The following is a 22,126-nucleotide window of genomic DNA, read 5'->3' on the forward strand; positions in this document are numbered from 1 at the left end:
CTGGAGAAGTTTCATTTTGAGAGCGAATCCTTTCTATTCATTTGAAACAAATGGAAAAGTGACAAAGTATCAGATGTATGAAGTAACAAAATCATGATCTCACTATTTTTAATAAATTTCAACAGCATTGTAGCTGATCAAAAAACAAACAAATGAGTAATACCTAAAAAGACAAAAAAATGGTCGTGTATATCTTAACTATATAATCTATATTACAAATTTCTCAACTTCTGAGAGTTGTCGTTCTTATAGGAGCGACACCTGATTAACGGAAAAACAGATTTTAAACAGATATAGTCATATCATCGTCTCTATCAAATCCTAAAAAATATGTTATCGAAATGCCCACTCAATCACGGAAATTTGCACTGAAAAATTGAAGAGTGAAACTGTCCAATCGAGATTTCTTAAACGCAATATTATTTCGCGTAAAGAAGTCATTTCTGGACTCGTCTGATAACTATGAATACAATTCATTATTGAATTTTTAGATAGTCTTGTAAATGACAATGAAAATAGTAATTTTTTTTTATTTGTTACAACCAGCTTTACTTTGTTAAACCATTCTCAAGTAAACTCAGTTCACTATATTCTACTACTTCTATATTCTCAGTACTTTTATTCAATATGAATTTATACAAAATAAATAGGTCATCAATGGAACATGATGATTGAAAAATTACTGAGTGCAAAAAACCTTCATAAAACTACAGTACCTGTGGTGGGTTTTGAATCATGACTCATAGCTTCACCCTGTATAGCAAGAAACTTATTTTGAAGGCCTTCACGTATTTCTTCTATACATTTTTTTGATTTGGGTTCATGGTAAACATCAACGACTTTCAATTTTCTATATTCACCTATATCATATTTTTCTTGGAGGTTATGGGTAACCATTTCAACACCAAACATCATATTTTCCAGATTCAATAAAGCCCATGAAAGATACATGTTTGAACGGAGAATTGAAATGGAAATTCACAACAAACATAGCAGTCTATGGCATTCTGAATGTTTTACTCACTTTGAACTAGATATGAATTTTCTGAAACTCACACCCACTTTTACATCATGGAGATTTATTAAAATTTCAATATCTTAAAATGAAAATTCACTTCGCGCTCATAGATTTTCGTGTAATTTTCAAATGAAAGATATTACCTAACGATGATTTGAGTTTCTTTAATGAAAACGTCTCGCTTATTTTAAATGATCAAAACCAAATGCCTCTTTGATCATAAGATTTATCAACGAATCGTTCCTTTAGTGATTTGATTTATAGCCAGTCTTCAAGTATACCCACTGACTATATGTGAAAAGTTTTCTTTCCTTATACGAGGAATTGGGCAAATTTTGGATATGCAGTTGGTTACCTTGTTCACAGGCAGATGGGGCGATGATAAACCTGTTGCTTGTTGTCTGCTTTAGCCTAGTTCAAAGAATGATACTCTGAAGGAATTCGATTTTCAATTATCGAAAATAATCGACTCGATGTTGATGATAGACACTACCTTGCACTGACGAGTGGCTAAACAGCCCGAAACGGGTCTGCAAGTGTGTTTCAATAATTGAAAATATTTGCGGCAGTTGTATTGCAAGTAGTATATGCAGGAATAACTTCAGTGAAGAATCCTGCACTGACACCTGTCAGATATAATCCAACCCCCTTCGAGGTATTAGCCAGGGGAGTAGTTGTTTTCTGATAGGTGTCACTCCATTAACCTACAGTGTAGGGAGTTGAGACTGGCGTGAACAAATTGTTCCTTTAGATGATTTGTTTTTGGAAAATCTCAATATTCGGAAGCAAACTTCCCAAGAATTCTTCAGATTTGAGTAAAATCAAGTTCATTTAAGAAAATACAAAAGATGGGTGTGATCAAGGTGCAATCGATTATTTTGCACATCCACTCTAGACTAAAGAGGATCAGGAGAAATTCTCTTTTCATGTAGTTTCAGGATATATTGTTCAAAAATCATTAAATTACTTGAAACCACTGGAAATGCACCCTTATTTAACCAATTAAAAATAATGCGGTCGGAAAATTAAAAGATCTTCGTGGGTGTTCTTGACGAGGAGATTATGTAACACAGTCTGGATTTGGAAAACATATTAGCTATGACACTACTGTACTGTTAGTAACAGTAATTCATGATCAGGAGATTATGTTACATTCTGGATTTAGAAAACATCATAGTTGCTCTACTGTTTGTAACAGTGATTCATGATCAGATTATGTAACAGCCTGGATTTAGAAAACATCATAGCTATGACACTACTGTACTGTTTGTAACAGTGATTCCGGGGAATTATGTTACAGTCTGAATTTAGAAAAGATCCTAGCTGTTCTACTGTTTGTAATAGCGATTCATGATCAGATTATGTAACAGTCTGGATTTATAAAACATCATAGTTGTGTGTGTGTGTGTGTAACAGAGATTCATGATCAGATTATGTAACAGCCTGGATTTAGAAAACATCATAGCTATGACACTACTGAGCTGTTTGTAACAGTGATTCATGAACAGGGAATTATGTTACAGTCTGGATTTAGAAAAGATCCTAGCTGTTCTACTGTTTGTAATAGCTCTACTGTTTGTAACAGAGATTCGTGATCAGATTATGTAACAGCCTGGATTTAGAAAACATCATAGCTATGACACTACTGTACTATTTGTAACAGTGACTCATGATCAGGGAATTATGTTACAGTCTGGATTTAGAAAAGATCCTAGCTATTCTACTGTTTGTAACAATGATTCATGATCAGAATATGTAACAATCTGGATTTAAAAAACATCATGGCTGCTCTACTGTTTGTAAGAGTGATTCATGATTAGATTATGTAACAGTCTGGATTTAAAAAACTCTACTGTTCGTAACAGAGATTCATGATCAAATTATGTAACAGCCTGGATTTAGAAAACATCATAGCTATGACACTACTGTACTGTTTGTAACAGTGATTCATGATCAGGGAATTATGTTACAGTCTGGATTTATAAAAGATCCTAGCTATTCTACTGTTTGTAACAATGATTCATGATCAGATTATGTAACAATCTGGATTTAGAAAACATCATAGCTAATCAACTGTTGGTAACAGTAATTTATGATCAGATTATGTAACAGTCGAGATTTAGAAAACATCATAGCTGCTCTACTGTTTGTGAGAGTGATTAATTATCAAAGGATTATGTAACACTCTGGATTTGGAAAACATCATAGGTGCTCAACTGTTCGTAACAGTGATTCATAATTAGATTTATAGTTTGGATTTATAAAACATCATAGTTATGAAGAAGAAAGAAATGAAAATTTCTATGTTTTTTACCACTTTTATTTGTAACTAACGTTACTGCAGTTTTGTCCTATACGGACATTTTTAACCTTATACAATATTGTATATACTTATACTTATTGTATAAGTTACGGACATTTTCAACCTTATACAATATTGTATATATTTGTGTTGATGTGTTAACTATCAGTTTCAATACGTCAACTGCCACTTTCGTTACGTCAGTTGTAAGTTCTCGTGCGTGAATTGTCAGCTGAACGCTTCTCAAAAAAGTGAATTTTTTTTACTAAACCAACGCCAGGAACAGCACCGACAAAAATTTTTAAAAATGGCACTTATGAACCAGACTACATTCCTCACGGCTCCTGCGCTGCTTCGGCTTCCGTCGGCTCCTCCAGTGCCAGGAAAGTGTTGCACATTCGACTCGATCAACAAGTCTATCCTGGCCGCGGCCGCAGGACAAGCTCGCTCGCTGCAGGATTTCGCGCGTGATCTGCAGTGATGTCGATCTCGGTGAGACTGAAGCAGTTCCAAATACCGAAGTGTAAGGGGGAAAAACTCGCTAAAGTTGAATTCAGAGGTATGTTGAACATGCAAGAAAACGTGCTGTTTTGCATCCTACAAAAACTGTTCATATCTTTTCCGAAGATAATGACCAAACAAATTATCAACAATAAACCAACGAATATCAATAAAAACCTTTGAGAAAATATGAATTTCATAATGTTATTTTTAAATACTGAATGAATGAAGGGTACGTACTTCTTCTATAGATGTATGTACAAAAATATTTTTCTCATTCTTACAAAAAATGTAGTAATCTTCCAAATAAAGGAAAAAAGCAATCAATTTCGAAATAAAATGTGTAGATCATGCAGAGAAGTAACTATCAAATACAAATTTGAAGAGAAAACTCTCTCCAATTATACAAAAATCACTTTCTCCCATTCACTTACGATGGACTGTTTGGAACCTATTGGTGTATTAATGAATATTACTGAAGTTTCTTTTTTCCCAACACCAAATCGTTATTTTTAACACCTCGACATGTTTTTCGATTACCAAGTGATCATCTTCAAAGAGGAAAGAGGAAGATTAAAACTGTTTTAATAACAGTTTTAACCTTCCTCTTTGAAGATGTTATTAAAACAGTTTTAATTTCCTCTTTCCTCTTTGAAGATGATCACTTGGTTTCAGTATTATTCTCCCATTCAGTGTCCCGTCTTTTTGTCTTAAATTAATTCAATAGTCAGCTAAATCTGTTGTTGACTTGTCTAACTAATCTCAATGATTTAAAGTCTATGGAATGGTTTCCTTGCAAATCATTATGGGCGACTGCTGATTTTTTTGGTCTTCCATATTATAGGTGTGCTAAATGTTCCTTATGTATTATTTCAATAGATATTTCAGTCTAGCCATAATATTTTGTATCACAGTCCTTAAATTTAATTTCGTAAATTCCTGATTTTCCGAATCCTCGACTTTGTTCTTTGGATCTCATAGAAGGCTCTACTGACTGATATGTCCTGTATTATCACTTTTTCTTTTGTAAACCTCTCATGTGTGAGGAAATTTCAAAAGACGATGCACTAGAAAATTCAACCCAGCACGTTTGTACTGTCCACAGTGATGTGAACTGTCAAAAATACCTGTAAGAGCCTGTTTCCTTCCTAAATACATTGTATTTTTGCTTTCCACATTGCCGCCACATTACCAAAACATCAAGAATTTTCTAATTCATACGTGAATTTTATTGATCGAAGTCAGTTATTTAAAAATGAAACAAAGTTCTCAATATTCCATTTTTTATTATCAAATATCGCAAGAACATCATCCACATACCTCAGCCATATCCTAGGGAAATACTTTGACGTTTTTTTATAATGAGTAACTATTCAGAAGAAAATGAACGTACATTACAAATCCAAAATATTCTGCTAATTCTAAAAGTCGCTAATTGCATTTCAGAACACGAATAATGAAAATCTAATTATTCCTAACATTCTCTTCTACTGAAGGAAATATTTTTTTCAACCATTATACTTTGTTTTTGTTGTTTTACTCCCTGATATGTTTTGAACCTACAGAGTTCACATCCACAGAAAAAAATTAATGAGGCACGTAATTAATCCCCTGCTTTCGAAGATAACGTTTGGCCTAAATGAACCATCTATGTTTTTGTTGTTTTTGGACCGCGTATACGCTAGAGAATTGGGGTTCGTTAGCGAATTTTTCGAAATCATTAAACAGGAGGTGCTTTATGTGGAAGAAAAAGTGATTATACAAAGTCGTCTTCTGTGAAAATTCCAAACATGGAAAAATAAGCTTCAAGAAATTGAATCTTCAATTTCTCGCACGTTTTCTCTATAAGGAGTTTCAACTCTTATTGTTTTTATAATAGCATCTAGTAGAATTAAAAGTTGATGTATTAATTTTTTCTAATTCTTCATTCTTATTACTTTTATCACATATGTTATCGACTTTTCCTAGTAATGTAGTTAAACTCATCCGCGTTTCTGTTCTTTCTATGTCCCTTTTTATTATTTCACACTTGCTGTCTAATTTCGTCAGTTGAAAATGGAGCTCATTACAAAAATGTAGTGAAAAATAACCCAAACCATTACAGAACATTCTAAAGGCGAATCCCGATGAAAAAAATCAAAAAAGACTTTCAAAAGAATCGCAATATTGCTTTAGATCAATGATACAATTTACTTAATGAAATAGGTGTGCAGATGTTTAAAAAATTACAAAAAAGAGGAACTTCGAAAAAACACAGAGCTTGCATAAGAAGAGACAAAATTGTGTGATACCAGAACAGAAATAGTGAATATGTTTTAGGAAATTGTTAGGAGAGTCTAAGACTGATGCGAAATGAAAGAAGCAAAAAAAAAAGAGAAAAAAAATGTGAATTTGGATTATGGAAAATGTGAAAGATACAAATTTTATCGTTATGCTATGCCGATGTGGTGATAAAAGTAGTCAAGAATGAGGCAATATCAAATGAAAACCTGAAAATATACATCAAAGTTCGGAAAGTACATCATTAGGAGAAAAACTGGGATGTACATACTGTGGAGAGATGAAAAATAGCACAAAATACCCAATGAAGAATTAAAATGAGAACATTCAAATGCTCACTTTTTGTAATATTGTTTGAATAGTAGTATCAAACATTCAATTGTAGAACTCAAAAGACATGAAAGTAGAGGTTTTCAAGATAAAGAGGTTGAAGATGCAGATTGCTGTGAACAATGAAGATTTATTCATTTCATAAACGATATGTCATAATCAAACACATTTTTACTGTTTATTTGACTAGTGAAGAATTGAGGTTCCACTTAACATCTTTCCGTGACCATTCTATTATGGAAAAATGATTTAGTGATACCTTCTTTTGAAAAATAATGAATAGTTTGGCAGTGCTAAGAAATGTCTAGATAGTTTTGAAAAATCACCCCTATGCAGTTGAAATCCTCTTGGTAACAACATTATTCAACACGCAAGAGGTATATCTGAGATCTAAAAAGGGCTCAAATGGAAAGTCACTTCATAAACTAATAATTTAAACTGTTCTTTGTATGGAATATATATACATTTGCAAGGCCACTTTGGAAGATTTTATCAATGTGAGGAAAGAACTTGGCGTGACCTTTATGAATTTAATCGTGTGATATCGTAATGAACGTAATTTGCGTTACTTAATTTTAACACTTGGAATAAAGGATTATTTTATAGATGCAACAAACATTTCTGGGTTAATATGTGACTTTTATGATCTGCAACCGAAGAAAACTGTTGAATGGCACGCATTCTCAGTTATTTATTCAGAATAACGATAAAAAAGTTGGAGACTAGGCAGCTTCTACAGAGTTTTGCAGCGATTAAATGCACTAGATCTGTTTCATAAATATTTTTGACAGATAACTAAGATTTCCAGAACTTAGGTGATTTGTTTTTTTAAGGACAAAATACAAGCACTACAGGGAAATCCTTAAGGCACTCTCAGAGCGATGCATGTTCAAAGGTAGCGATTCACATTAGATTTGAATCGCTGGAGGTTAAATCCATTTGGAAAAACGTTGTCAAGAAGTTTATTCTACATAAGCGGAGTTCTCCAAATGGGAGAGTTTTCAGACAGCGTAGTTCGAAGTGTACTGAGTTAAACCTCAAAACGATTAGCAGTCACAGTCCGTCGAGTATTTCTGACATGTACCGCTCTTGGTGGAATCAAATGTGCCAAGTCACTTGAACAATTCCTATGAAAGTATTTACAAAAGAGTGACAAATCTCCGACCTATCTTCGATGTTCCAGACTAGCAAGGTTGTACGTGATGTTCAAGTCTTCAATCAGGCGGATGGCTATTTTCTGGATGGAAGCTCCATTCATGAAAGCAATACTCCAAAGAAAGTCTGATCTGAGCTTTATAATTTCTGGTTCGGAACAGTGTTTCAAGCTTTTGAGAAGCAGCCTTTGCAATTCCAGCGACACGATTGTGCCAAGACATATTGGTGCCCATTTTAACCTCCAACAAACTTATCGAAACAGAAAGCGGAATTGTCTGACTTGACATACTTATATCCGGTTCGGAGACATTAATATTCTTGGAGAAAACCATTGCCTGGGTTTCTGTGGCATTGAACCTGGTTACATCCACCCCAATTCGAAATCACTACTATATCCTGATAAAGATATGTAACGATGTGCTTCCGTAGCAGATATCCTGGAATCCAAACGGAATGACGAGACAAGTGTGCTATCGTCAGAAAAGCAATTTATTGGATTCTTGGTTTTTTTCAATAAGTCGTTGATATACAATAAAAAGATGGTTCCAGACAATATGGATCCCTGAGGGACACCAGCGTTGATAGTCAAAGTATTCAAGGAACCTCCATCAACGGCCGCTTGCAGGAAACCTTGTTTCAGGAAGCTGAAGAGCCATACACAGAAATGATCCAACAAGCCATAGCATCGAAGTTTGACCAGCAAACCCTCAAGCCACACACAGTCAAAGGCCTTAGAAATATCAAGCGAAACAGCTCTTGATTCTCCAAGTTTCTCGATTGCGTTTTTCCAAATATGGGTGACATACGATAGAAGGTCGCCTGTTGATCTTTGTTTCCGAAAGCCATATTGATGATCGCTCAAGATGTTGAAGCCTTCCAAATATTCGAGGATATGGTGGTATACGTCTTTCTCCATGATTTTTGTTATCACTGATGGCAAAGCGACTGGTCTATAGTTATTTGGAAGATTTTCCTTGCCCTTTTCTTGGATTAAGGGCCAACCGCCTTGTTCATATTGAGCTGATATCGAGGGGTTTCAAAATTCGCCTGACTAGACGCTGCCGAAAAGTAATTTCCGGCATTGTGGATTCTAGTGTGGAAATAATGAATGGCGCCTTTTCCAGAAAATCGACTATGGAGTGGGACGCAAATTGTTCAGCTAGTAGATTTGCTTTTTCTATATCTGTTGTTGCAATTGAACCATCCACTTGTATTAGTGGTGGAATTGTGGATTTTGTAAAGTTTTGATCAACAGCTTCAGCTTTTATTCATCCAAAGTTTGCAGCTGTTGCGAGCATCTCTGTATCTGTAGAGTAGGGAGGGTGAGTATAAGCCCACAGCACAGCATCGCCAGATATTTCTTCGGCGCCAACTTTCCAGGGTCGCCCGAGTTGATCCTGGCAAGATTGCATCTCTTGATTCCATCCCATTTCTTTAAGGATTGAACATGGGTGTAACAGTTGACTAGTTCCGCAATTGTCGAAGTCATCAGGGTAGGTGCCACTGGGTCCTAAGATTCTTAGTCCAGCCGCTTCCTTGGCTAAAGAGTCGGCAATGCGATTATCTTTACTCCTGTCTTTCCCTTTAACCCACCTTAGGATAATGTTATTATCTACCGAGGTTTTGCCTAGATCTTGGTGACTCTCTAGTACTAGCCCTGAGGTTATACGTTGTCTGTTCAAGACTAATAGGTCTTGTCTGCTGTCAGTGCAGATTGTTATATTTTTTCCAGAAATTCCTTTCTTGGTTATTTCTTTTGTGGCGATTGAGATACCACCCAGTTCTGTTTGGACCACGCTGGTATTTGTTCCCATTCCCCACTTAATCCTTAGGCATAGTGATCTGGAGTACCCTCCACATCCTGAGCCTTCATTGGTTTTTGAGCCGTCTGTATATATGCGTGTTGCATTTGTAGCATCTGACTCCGTGTTCTGCTTACTTTGTATTTTGTAGGGTTTATTAAACACAAACCTGGGTACAATTGCATCACTTGTTGCTTGCAGCTAAGGTTACGCAGAAAGCGCTTCTTGTCATAGGCTCAGCCTCAATTGACCCATTCCTACTTCGAGGTTTACATCAGCCGTACGCAATCGTACCATGGTCATTAACGCAACCTCCTTAACGTACAGGTCCAGAGGGGTCAGACCCGTAATTAATTCCACTGCCGCGGTTGGTGTTGTTCTCATAGCTCCTGTGATGTTTAAACAAGCCAGTCGCTGTATTTCATATAATTTTTGGATGGCCGTTGCTTGTAAAACTTTCGGTCCCCATGCAATGGCTCCGTACGTTAACATAGGTCTTATTATTGCAGTGTAGATCCAGGTGACTACACGAGGTGAAAGACCCCATGCGCGTCCCACTGTCCTCCGACATTGATCATGAGCCACGTATGCTCTTTTTGCTCTACTCTGTGGATGAGAGTTCCATGTTAGCTTCCTGTCGAGGATGGTACCAAGGTATTTCACCTCTTCGGAGAAGTTTAGTTTGCTTTTGAAGATTTCAGGAAGTTATTTTCCTGGTGAAAAGGACCATCTCAGTTTTCTTGGAATTGATCGACAGTGAGTGTTCCTTACACCATGCTTCTATTAATTTGAGCCCATCCTGCGCTCTATCGCACAGTGTGTTCACAAATTTGCCGGTCTGCAAGATAACTATATCATCTGTATATGCAATTGTGTAGAATCCATTATTGTTGAGGTGATTAATCAGGGTATCCAGAACTATGTTCCAGAGAAGAGGTGATAAGACCCCTCCGTGTGGACCTCTCCTCATGACCAGGCCTTTCTGTTGCGAGCATTAACAAACCTAGTTCGGTTTTCGGCACTGGGATGTTTTGCACCGCCGGTAGGCGAGATTTTTGGAGGCGACAGCTTGCTAGCAGTTTTTGTTGAACCAAGGTTTGCCGTTAGAAGATCGTTTCATTGAAAAAGGGGTATATGCACCAATGGATGATAGAATAACTTCCGTGACTTCAGAAGCACAAGTTGATGGATTTTCAGAGCTGAAATAAACATCTAGCCAGGATAAATTTCGAAAATGGTCTCGAAGATCCTGCCACTGTTGGTTCGCAAAAACATATTCCACCGCACTGGATTGAGAGAAGAGACAAAATTTGATGGCCACCATAATCACCAAAGTTATTCTTAATGGGCTATAACAATCATTTGAGTCTGTAAATACAGATTGATTGTTTTCCACTGGTGAGACTCGTAAAACCTGTGGTAAGGATTAAAGTTACTGTGACATCAGTGTTTCCCATTTAATTTGCTCATCATGTGTGTGAATCGAGTTGGTCTCTGCAAATCACAAAAAAGCGGGTGCGTCTCGAGCCAAGATAGAAAGAAAACGTTTTTGAAGGAGTCTTCAAGCATTTGTTCTTTTTAATGCGTAATTTTCTAATGACCTCGAGAACATAGCGAACATCCTGCAATAAAGACAATTCTGCTACAGAAAGTAAGAAAATAATCAATGTGAAGTTGAATAACATTGAATTTGTTCTTGGTTGTCTTTCAGTTCAGTGAAAAATTGAACATTTCCAGTTCAGATTTGCCGGATTCCGTAGGGTCACACCTTCTTACTGCCATATCAATTACGTCTCAGAGGTATCAGTAATTATGCCAGGCAAGCCCTCAATATATAAATCGATGTATTGTCATGACATAATCACTACTTTTATCTAGTCCAGGGTGAAGTCATGTTGAAGGCATGTCTAGGAACGACACCCAAAGAGTATCAGTTCATTACCAATACAACTATGTACAGCTGGGCAAATCTAGTAGTGCCTCTGAGATGTCTGAACTATAGAGAGAGATGGTAATTGTCGACTACCAACTTTTATCAAGAACTACAAATGGGAAATGAATTTTTGGCTTGAATGAAGTAGGGAAGTGTCGAACGGAAACCTCAATTATTACTGTTTATACATGGTATTCACCAGTAAGTGTTTCGATTCCGGATAGATTACCATCTTCAGCGTCCGAAACGTCATCCCCAATGATTGACAAATTTCCATTTTACGAGTAATGATAACATTTCTCGCTCGTTGTAGCTATAAATGGTGCACTCTTGTTTTGAATCAGCCTGTATTCATTTTATAGGAGAAATGTGAAACACAAGTCGAATTAGCTTTAGAAATGAAATAAACAAATATATTTCTTCGCAGACCGGAAACCCAGTCGAAAGGGAAATATAAGTTCAGATTCAGAATAAAATTTCGCGTACCCAGAAAAATGCCATTACGCCGGAAAATCGGGATTTGGAAGACGGAAATGTAAACAAATCGAAAAGGTACAGATTTTTCATGTAGATGCCTTTCCCAAATATGAAAAGCGACGACGAATATATGGAATTGACTAAGAGGGTTTCTATTGTGCCAGTGTAAAGTTCAATAATGGTGATATATTCAAATCCAGTTGGTCATTAAGTGAAATGTTTGAATTTTCAAGTTTATCAATTTTCATTGCTTCGAAATGATTCAAGTTTGAACCTTAATTGAATTGAATTGAACCTTTATAAATCTTCCTTAAAGATATGATTTTCTTCTGAAAGATAATATGAATATGTTGAACTTGTTTTCTTATTGGCATAGCTCATGTGATGTTCCTGGATACGCTTCCTGAACGTTCTGCCAGTTTAACCAATATATATCTTTGGATAAGTTCCACACTTCAATTTATATACTCCTGATTTCTGGAATTTGGATGTTTTGTCTTTATTATTTTTAGCTTACTTTCCCAACGTATAACCTGTTCTATATGCAATTTTTATATCTTGTTTATTCAAAAATGAAACCACTTTTTCTGTTGCTGGTCCAAAATATGTTGAAGTTCTTTAATGGTATTTCCATTTCAAACTCTTCGAAGTGAAAGTTATTTTCCAAAAATATTCGAATATTATATACAAAACTATTCTAATACTACATACAACTCATGTCCTTTTGCTACAAGGCGATTTGCAAATGTGGAATTGGCCTTTCTACTCAAGAAACTACTTCTATGGTCTTCAATTCTTTGAAAAAAAGTTCTCCCTCTTTGACTGATATACAGTTTCAGGCTAGAGCCACAAATCAGTTGATATACTCTTTTTATATTCCTAGTTTTTCAATCTTCCAGGAAATGAAATTGCAAACCTGTATTATTCAATTTCCTAGATATTCAACAGAAATTGCATCCATTTGGAATGATGCTCCTTTTTACAAAAGTTTCCAAAATGTTTTTGAATGGAGATGAAGAAGTAGAAAGCCAAAAATATTTCTTTCTTGAACAATTTTTTTCATGTTAATAATTTTTTTACATCTAGTTTTCCATTCTCACAGAAAGTGAAATAACAAACAAATTTCCAGACATTCAGCATGAATGGTATCAACTTTTAGTAAAGTTTTCCGCAATTTTTAGAAGGAAGATTGAGAAGTCGAAAGCCAAAAATCTTTGTTTCTCAAACAAATTTTCTCTATTCCAATAGTTTTCTCACTTCAAGTATTTTTAATCTCTCAAAATATAAACTTACAGACCTGTATCATTCAAATTTCTAGATATTTAGCATGAGTTGCATTAACTCGAGTCAATGTTCCTTATTGTTCAGTATAACTTTTCCTATGTGGAAACTTACAAACACCTTCAGCAAATTTCAAGACAATATAAATATATATATATATATATATATATATATATATATATATATATATATATATATATATATATATATATGATGTGTTGTTTTTCTGGGTGTTTATCCGTTGTGTACTATTCGATAGTCGACGTTTCGCCATCATCTCAGATGGCATTATCAAGACGAGTTACTGCTTCGCTTCAAGAGGTGTAACTGATGTTAGGATCTTCTTGTGGTGTTTTTATATGCTATCTGTTTTGTGGACTCAAAATCAATCTTGTGACCTGTTTGTAGATGGTGTTGAAAGAGGGCAGAGGAGGTTTGTTTTGTTCTCATCGAGTTTTTGTGCTCCTGGGTTCTGGCAGATATACGTCTGTTGGTCTGACCGATATATTGTTGACCACAGTCCTCGCATGTGATGCTATATACTCCTTGGTTTTCTAGGGAAATTCTCTCTTTCGGTCTGGGCAGCCAACTGGATATCGTTTTGTGCGGTTTGTAGTTTGTCCGGATATTTTTACGTCTTAGTATTCTCCCGATTTTGTCGGTCACACCTTTGACATAAGGTAGTGTCACAGATTGTCTGTCGTGTGGAGAGTCTTCTGTCGATCTAGTGGATGTTTTTTTTGGTTCTTCTTTGTCTGTCGATGGCCTTTTGAGTGATCTTTGGTCCGTAGCCATTTTGTCTCCCTCAATTCTGTTGCCCTGTTTGTGGGTTCTGTTAGGCGGAAACTGCGGGAAACGTCGACTATCAAATAGTACACAACGGATGAACACCCGGAAAAACAACACATCATATTCTACCATCCGTGAAAACCTACATTGTAATATATATATATATATATATATATATATATATATATATATATATATATATATATATATATATATATATATATATATATGTATATATATATATATACACACATATATATATATATATATATATATATATATATATATATATATATATATATATATAGAAACAGAAGTTAATATCGGACATAGCACTCATGAAAGTGGCAAACCATAGACACGTGTTTCGGGCTTTTGGCCCATCATCAGTATGGTGCAGCCAAGTGTAAGGATGGGCAACACTTGGTTACCAAAAGATAGAAATACAAATGCACGGAGCCACCAACAGGAGCCAACCGCACATTTGTGGTTTCAGATGATAGATCTCGTGTTCACAAAAAAACTATCAAAATCACCACGGAGGCAGTTACAGCTACCTGCGTGACATCCGGGTCCAGGAAATTATACAAATATGAAAGTTATTGAGTGTCTTGATATAGAAACAGAAGTTAATATCGGACATAGCACTCATGAAAGTGGCAAACCATAGACACGTGTTTCGGGCTTTTGGCCCATCATCAGTATGGTGCAGCCAAGTGTAAGGATGGGCAACACTTGGTTACCAAAAGATAGAAATACAAATGCACGGAGCCACCAACAGGAGCCAACCGCACATTTGTGAACATTTTTTTGTGAACACGAGATCTATCATCTGAAACCACAAATGTGCAAGACACTCAATAACTTTCATATTTGTATATATATATATATATATATATATATATATATATATATATATATATATATATATATATATACGACAAAATATCATACCAACCAGTAGAATATAGAATACTCTATAACTGAACGCATTATAATCGTCCTTAATAGAATACTAGTATTGTTTCCGAAATATATTAGTTTCGTAAATATATTCCAATTATATCATTGGGCATCAGCATCGTTATATGTTTCCTTTGACTACAACAAGTTCCTTCCAACAACTGCCAATTGAAAGCTGGTAAAATATATCAGTCTCCAATTTCAAGCTCTACGCTGGAAGGCATATATGGTTTCTATTCCGTATATATTTCCGATGTTCCATTGAAATTGTTTGGAGAATATATCGAATAACTGCACGCGGAAAACAGTTTTTCGATAATTCAAGCGCGTTCACATTTTCCAGTAAAATGGCACTGTTGATATTTGTAACTGAACACCCTAGGATGCTTTCAATATTTCAATTCAGGATTACTTTTGTGAAAGCTTTTTTTGTTCATTTTTCGTTTCAATGAATTTATCTACTTAACTGTAATACACATAAATCCTGAGATTAAAATGATTCCATATACTTCTATTCATATCATTCCAGAGATCTTCGCAAGACACATATTACAATTCAAATTGAAAGTAAAAAATTGAAGTAGCACATAAAGTGGCGTCTATTTCATGGTGGGCCTACCAACTGCCTATCATAAACGAATGCGTATACAAAATTTCGTGTCCCTCCTATTTACCGCTGAGGAGATCTGTCGTACGGAGCCGCTCCTGGCAGCAGCATCAGGTCACGTTTATGATTAACATGCATTGTCATCGATTCTGGACCAGCATGCAAAATTTCAGGTCAATCGAATACCGGGAAGTGGGTCACATTGAACTTGCAAGATTTGTTAACACACATACAAGTCAAGTTAAATAAAAGCTTTTAAAAACAAAGTTCATCGTATTCTTGGTATGAATCCTGCAAAGGTGAATCCACCTACGAAATTTGGACTCTGAGCATTTTCGAGAAGGCAATATAAAATGAGCGAAAAACTTCGAGGTTATAGAAGAATCCAGTAGATTCCTGAAAAATTTGTAAAGAAAACGGCAGTTTATTTATATTAATATTATTAATTATTTTTACAAGTGTATTATCTCACACATATTGTTAATTATTACTATTACAGTAATTAGTGTTATTATTTTCGTCATCATTCAAAATAATTTACGAAATTTTACGAAACAAACACTGCTGGCAAGCACTAGAACTGCAACAATCTTCCCGATGCACGTTTCACTAACAACGTTTAGTAAATTAGTTCATGAAGTAGAGTCCTTCATCTCCTGAAGACGGTGAAACACACGTCATAAAGGGTATTGCAGTTCTGGAGTTTGGAAGAGGTACTTATTTTGAGGTGCTACTCCGACTGATATTTCGGTTATAACTTTCAGTTCAATACCTTTTTTTTCATTTTTGCTTTAGTTTCATACACAAATTGGTAGTTACCAAGATTTGCATACCGCACTAATCAATATTTATTTCGGAGTTTCTGTTTCCTGATAATTAATTATCTGTGGATCGAATGATTTGTCAGTTTCCTACTATGAGCAGTTTACCTAATTTCCAATTGTCAATCAACCATATACATCAAATTTCCTGTATTGAAGGAAATATTACAATTATGTTCGTATTATTACAGGTGTTTCGCATCTCACCAAAATACTAGAGGACGATGGATGTGAGCTGATAGTGGTAGATCAGGTGAGCTGAGTGATATCACATTTTTTATAGAAGATACAATACAAAAGGCAAACTGAACCATTTTTTGAATTATATTCTGTTTTCGTCTACATAAATTTATTTTCATGATTACTTTAAGCTTCTCTAAACGTCTTCTATGAGAGACATACTAGAAAACTCAAGAACTCCTTTACAAACAGAAGTTCTCAAGTACCACACTTCATTCAATTTTCTCAACAGTTCTAGTTGTTTTTATTAGAAAACAGTTAGTCAGAACTCAACCAGGTCTATAACTCCACCACTAACCCAAATGTATAATTTAACAATGATAGCATAATATAACTGGGGATTTTTTCCAACACTAAACCGTTATTTTACCACCTCAACATGTGTTTCGATCAACAAGTCATCATCTTCAAGAGAGAGATCAAACTGCAGTTTAATATTAAACTTGGTGATCGAAACACATGTCGAGGTGTTAAATAACGGTTTGGTGGGAAGAAACTCCAGTAATATTACTACACCAAAAGTTCCAAACAGTGAATCATAAATAAATAATAGCCTAAGAAGACGCATATTTATTGAGAAGAAAGGTTTCAACTTCCTTCTTTTCCATCTTCATGAAAAAATGTGAAAAGAGGACTTGTTTTCTTCTACATGTGTCTGAAAGTTACTTTTTTAAACGATCCACACACCTTTGTGGAGAATTCATTTTGAAATTAGTTGCTCTCTTTCTTTCTTCGGAAGATTCACAGATTTTTATTCGTTATGATCGGTTTCAGTTATTTCTTTTCAGTTGCCTTGAAAATGGTTTGTCCTTCCTAAATTTTTCTTTTTTTTCTAATTGAATATTTTCAAATCCTCAAGTCAAACAAACAAGAAAAACTATCAAACCCACTGAGCATTTCAGTAATTTTCAAACGATATGAAAAACAGATGACTTGAAAGATTGTTTTTTCGATTTCGATGACTCTTTGATGTAGACAAAAGAATACTCGTCCAGAATGTTCATTTAGATTCATCCTAGTTTGAATACAAACACTTCGCTGTGATGTTTTGCTGTTTATTATTCAACAAAGTCGGTCACAGTTTATATACCAACAATATTGATTAGAATGCGCTCACAATGAAAACTTCAAAAGCATTACTCGCACTGCTCATATCAGGTCATTTTCATAGAAATATTCCGGTCAAGACCACGATAACAATTCTGCTCGGATACATTTGGTATTCCAATCTCTCTGAAATTGTATTTCAGGTCCAGAATACGAATAGAGCATTATGAATATGTATAGTCGAAGTAAACGATATTGTGCATATTTAAAGATGTGGGCACTCTCAAAGGCCAGAAAAACCAATACATACATAGAAAGCCGAACTATTCCACGTGGACTGTGGACTTGGCGGTTCGTATTGGATGATTTTTATTAACCGAGTTTTATGGTTGACTGAAGAGTCATAAAATTCAATTTGAAGTCATGTTATGCTGACGACTAGAAATCGGGGAAGATTATCGCTGTCGTTTTCGATTCCGGAACTGATCGCAATTTGAGTGTTGAAATTCAATATCGGTGCAGTTATAATTACCTAAAATTTTTGTTATCTGTTTGAAATGTAGCGTCCTTGGACAAGTTCTAATAGTAATAACGGGTGTGATAACAACACAGACTTTTTCCAGTGTAGTGATTCCAATAGCGATGGTGAACAATGTGAAACAGAGATACCAGTGAATAAGTTTCGGATGCATTTGCATATTGAAACACAGAGGGTATGTTTCAATGTATATAAGAATATCTACATCTCAAGCTTGGTTTCGAGGAAACAAACTATTACAAGCAACATCAGATCTGACCGAAATTCCTTTCTCAACGGTACGTAAAATAGTCAAAAACCAAACTTATGAACGCGAGACGCGATGTGATACAACATAACCAAAACCTTTATATGTTTATCTAATGAAATCATTGAAAAAAATATACGACTGTTACAAAAGCAATGAGATTCCTACAACTGAGATCATAAGGAAGAAATTGAATACTTCCGGCCATAACGTGAGCTGCTGGGACAAAACTCTTCAGAATTGGAAAAAGAAACTACGATTTAGATTTGAAATAATAAACAAACGTCAAGCAGTTATGGAATGCAGAAGAATAGTGGAATTGCGTAACAAATACTTAGAACAAATAACTGAATATAGAGAAGAACAACGGCAAATTTTCTGTTCGGACGAATCTTGTTATGACTCTCACGACACAGTTACGAAAGGGTGGACTGATGGTTCGAGAATGTGTACGCCTAACATGCTTGCAATCAAAGAATCGCGACTTATCATTGTGCATTGCCGAAGAAGTAAAAGATGGGTTCCGAATTCTTTGAAATTATGTGAAAAAAAAATTCGGGGACTACAATAATGACTATTATAAGAACATGGAAGCTAATATTTTCGAGGAATGGTTTGAAAAGACATTGATCGCAAATTTGGAAGCGAATAGTGTGATAGTTCTTGACAACGCTTCCCATCATTCGCAACAGCTCATCAAAGTACCGAATAAAAATTCGAGAATAGATGGAATAAAGAGTTTTTAATTGGATAACAATTTGTATTTTGAAGATTACTATACTAAAAACCAACTACTTGAAGTGTTACAGACAAAAACATTTCAAAAAGAGTTTGCTCTTGAGAGTATTGCTGAAAAGTATGGACACACCATACTGACACTTTCCCCCTATTTTTGTGTTTTCAATCCCATCGAGTTGACTTGGGGAAAATTGAAACAAAGCATCAGGCCTAAAAATAATTTTCCAAAATTTGATAGAGCTAATTAAAGAAGAAGTATTTAGTATTACCGAAAGAGACTGGCAGAAAATGATTAAAGAAGTAATTTTAGTTGAAAAAGACTATATGCAGATTGGACACTTCCATATTATTGGTGGAAATTAAATCAATAATGATGTCGACAGTGATAGTGAAACAGATAATATGAAGAAAGAATTATCAGAAGCTTTCGAAGAAACTTAGTGAAGTGTTCTTGAAGCGATTGATTGAATCTAGGTATATGTTAGTAACCAGTATTCAGAAGTATTTTAATTATCACCCTGTTATTTGAATCCCTACTTTCCCACTCTCCTATATAAACGAAATATTCTTATGTAATCAGAAATGATCATTGAATAATGAAATTAGTTAGCTCCCTAACTATATTATTAAAGAGGAGCTATTGGAAGGTAGTTTGCACTATATCGTTTACTTGAACTATAACTATCATTATAAATATAAGAGTAAATAAGGGTTATCTACTTAATTGATTGAAAAGCAGAATTCAGGTTGCGACCTACTAATAACTGAAGTTTATTCATTGTTGTCATTTTTATCGATAGAAGGGAATTCAAACAAAAGGTTGACAAATAAAAGAATTATTTAACGAGCACGCTATAAAATTTCTCGTTTTCATTTAATGAATGTTCATCATAAGTTTTTCTCGGTTCATTCATAATAGTCACGTGAAAGAGGGACAACGTGTTGATTAATAGAAACAGTCTTTTGTCACGAATACTCACGTGAATAGATTCGAAAATGCCTTTTGATGCAAACTACGTTTTACAAGAATATCTTGTGCATACGAAAGTTATCATAATGAAGATTTTTTTTTGAAATTTCAACACACAGTGTACTCCAAGAGTTGAGATTTTCAGGACGTACGTTTATATACATCGTTTCTCAACATAAATAAAAAAATAACTTGTTGAATAGTCTCAAAAACACCCTGTATAAATATTCCATAATGAAAATAATACACAACTCCGTAATACTAAACCGATAGATGCCATAGAACGCAATGGCAAGTTCAATTTACTTTGAAAAGTTTGTTTTTTTGGGAAAGAAATTTTTTGGTTTTGTACTTCTCCATCTGCATTCAAAAAAATGTGAGAAACTCCCAAAAAAAGAAGAAAGTTACTTCTTTGAATGATAAAGAAGTAACTTTCACGCACAAACTGGAAGGAACGGTATTGAATTGTGTGAAGAGATTGGATGAATTCAACCTAATACACCAGTCAATGAAAATATTTTCCGTTTGTTTAAAGGTGGTGAAGATGATGAAATGCAAAAGTATTCTCGGACAGTCAAGCGGCGTTGGAAGCTCTTGGCTCTCACCGAGCATCGTCTATATTGGTATAGTCTATCTATTCCCAATTGGAACGGCAATAAAAATAAGAGTACAGTCATAAACATTTCTTGCCTGTGAAACCTAGTCGCCCAGATAGTTAGTAAACGTGCTATCAAATGTAGTTGAGGAATAAAGGCTAGCTGGACTGGCTGAATACTAATTTTTTGTCCGTTTCACAATATTTCTTTATCAGTGCCGCGTGTTCGTAGGGTTAGGTGAGGTAGTTAGTGGTTTTGCAAACCGAGTTTTGAAAACTTTTTCTAGAAATCAATTACCCTAACTCCAAACTGATATTTTTGCACTCGACGCGCGTTTCGCTAACAAGGTTAGCATCTTCAGGAGAAGCAAATTGATACTGAATCTAAAGACAATGGTTAGCTGTTTATATACCTGAAGTTTTTTGGTCGGATGTGGACTTTGTTTGTTGAATGATGATTATCCTAATTGATTTTTCGGTAATTAACTAGTGGAACCACTACCTGCAAATTAATTTGTCAACAAAAGATTGAAAAGAGTACGCGAAACGCGCGTCGAGTGCAAAAATATCAGTTTGGTGTCAGGGTTATTAGTCTCTAGAAAAAGTCTTCAACTTTTACACCAAAGGTTCCAATCCTATCATTTGAACCGATTTTTGTGAAAATCCTAGTGTTTTTGGGTACTTTCTGGAGACCTTTTGAAACAATTGATAACGTTACGCGTGAGGAATCTGTGTCAATCGACAGGGATCCGGAATTTGAAAATAAGGACCTACATGTTCAAGTTCAGCGAGTAATTTTAAATATTCATGAATGTTCGAAAAAGGAAAACTGTCACACTTCACAGAATGCTATTGTGAATAGAATATGCGAGTTAACGAAACTATCTCGTTCGACAGTTCACCGAGTCATTCAAATAGGGGATATCATCGACCATGCAATGAAACGAAAACAAGGGAATAAAAAATTCGGAAACGTTGATGGTGCTACAAAAGATGTGATTCGGCGAACACTTTATGGTATATACCAAAAAAATGAAGTAACAACCTCGGAAATGATTTGGTATAAATTACTCGACTATTCCGATTACAATTACAAATCTTTAGAAACTCTACGAGGTGTCTTATTGTTTTGTGGTTTCAAATATAAAAAATTGAACAATCGGATGGTCATAATGGAATCGACACGCATTGTTCAACTCCGACAAGAATATTTGAGGCGAATGAAAAGCTACCGAGAATCCAGCAGACATATAATCTACCTCGACGAAACTTGGTTTGACACCCATGAAGTTGTCAAATATGGCTGGGTAGACGAAACCAAGTATTGTGCTTTGAACACACCTTCTTCAAGGGTAAAACGTGTTATAATTTCACATGCCGGGAATGAAAGTGGTTTCGTACCTAACGCTTTGCTTCTGTCTTCCAAAAATATAAAAGATTCGTCTGCTGATTACCACGAAGATATGCCTGCGGCTTTATTCGAAACCTGGTT

The 22,126-nt window shown here is 35.2% G+C and overlaps 1 protein-coding gene across 1 annotated transcript in view; it reads left to right on the top strand.

Annotated features, from left to right (window-relative positions):
- Positions 1 to 3,534: 3,534 nt before the first annotated feature.
- The window catches only part of LOC111518193 (otoferlin), a 142,966-nt gene continuing 124,374 nt past the window's right edge, over positions 3,535 to 22,126 (top strand). Inside the window, exons 1-2 of the mRNA XM_074172194.1 lie at positions 3,535 to 3,879; positions 16,451 to 16,512. Coding sequence (XP_074028295.1) covers positions 3,801 to 3,879; positions 16,451 to 16,512 — 141 coding nt within the window. The 5' untranslated portion in view covers positions 3,535 to 3,800. The remainder of the gene's footprint in view (positions 3,880 to 16,450; positions 16,513 to 22,126) is intronic.

Source organism: Leptinotarsa decemlineata, unplaced genomic scaffold, assembly GCF_025532065.1.
Source record: "Leptinotarsa decemlineata unplaced genomic scaffold, Ldec_3_MD MMD2_tig00000035_RagTag_RagTag, whole genome shotgun sequence".
NCBI classification, from domain to species: Eukaryota; Metazoa; Arthropoda; class Insecta; order Coleoptera; family Chrysomelidae; genus Leptinotarsa; species Leptinotarsa decemlineata.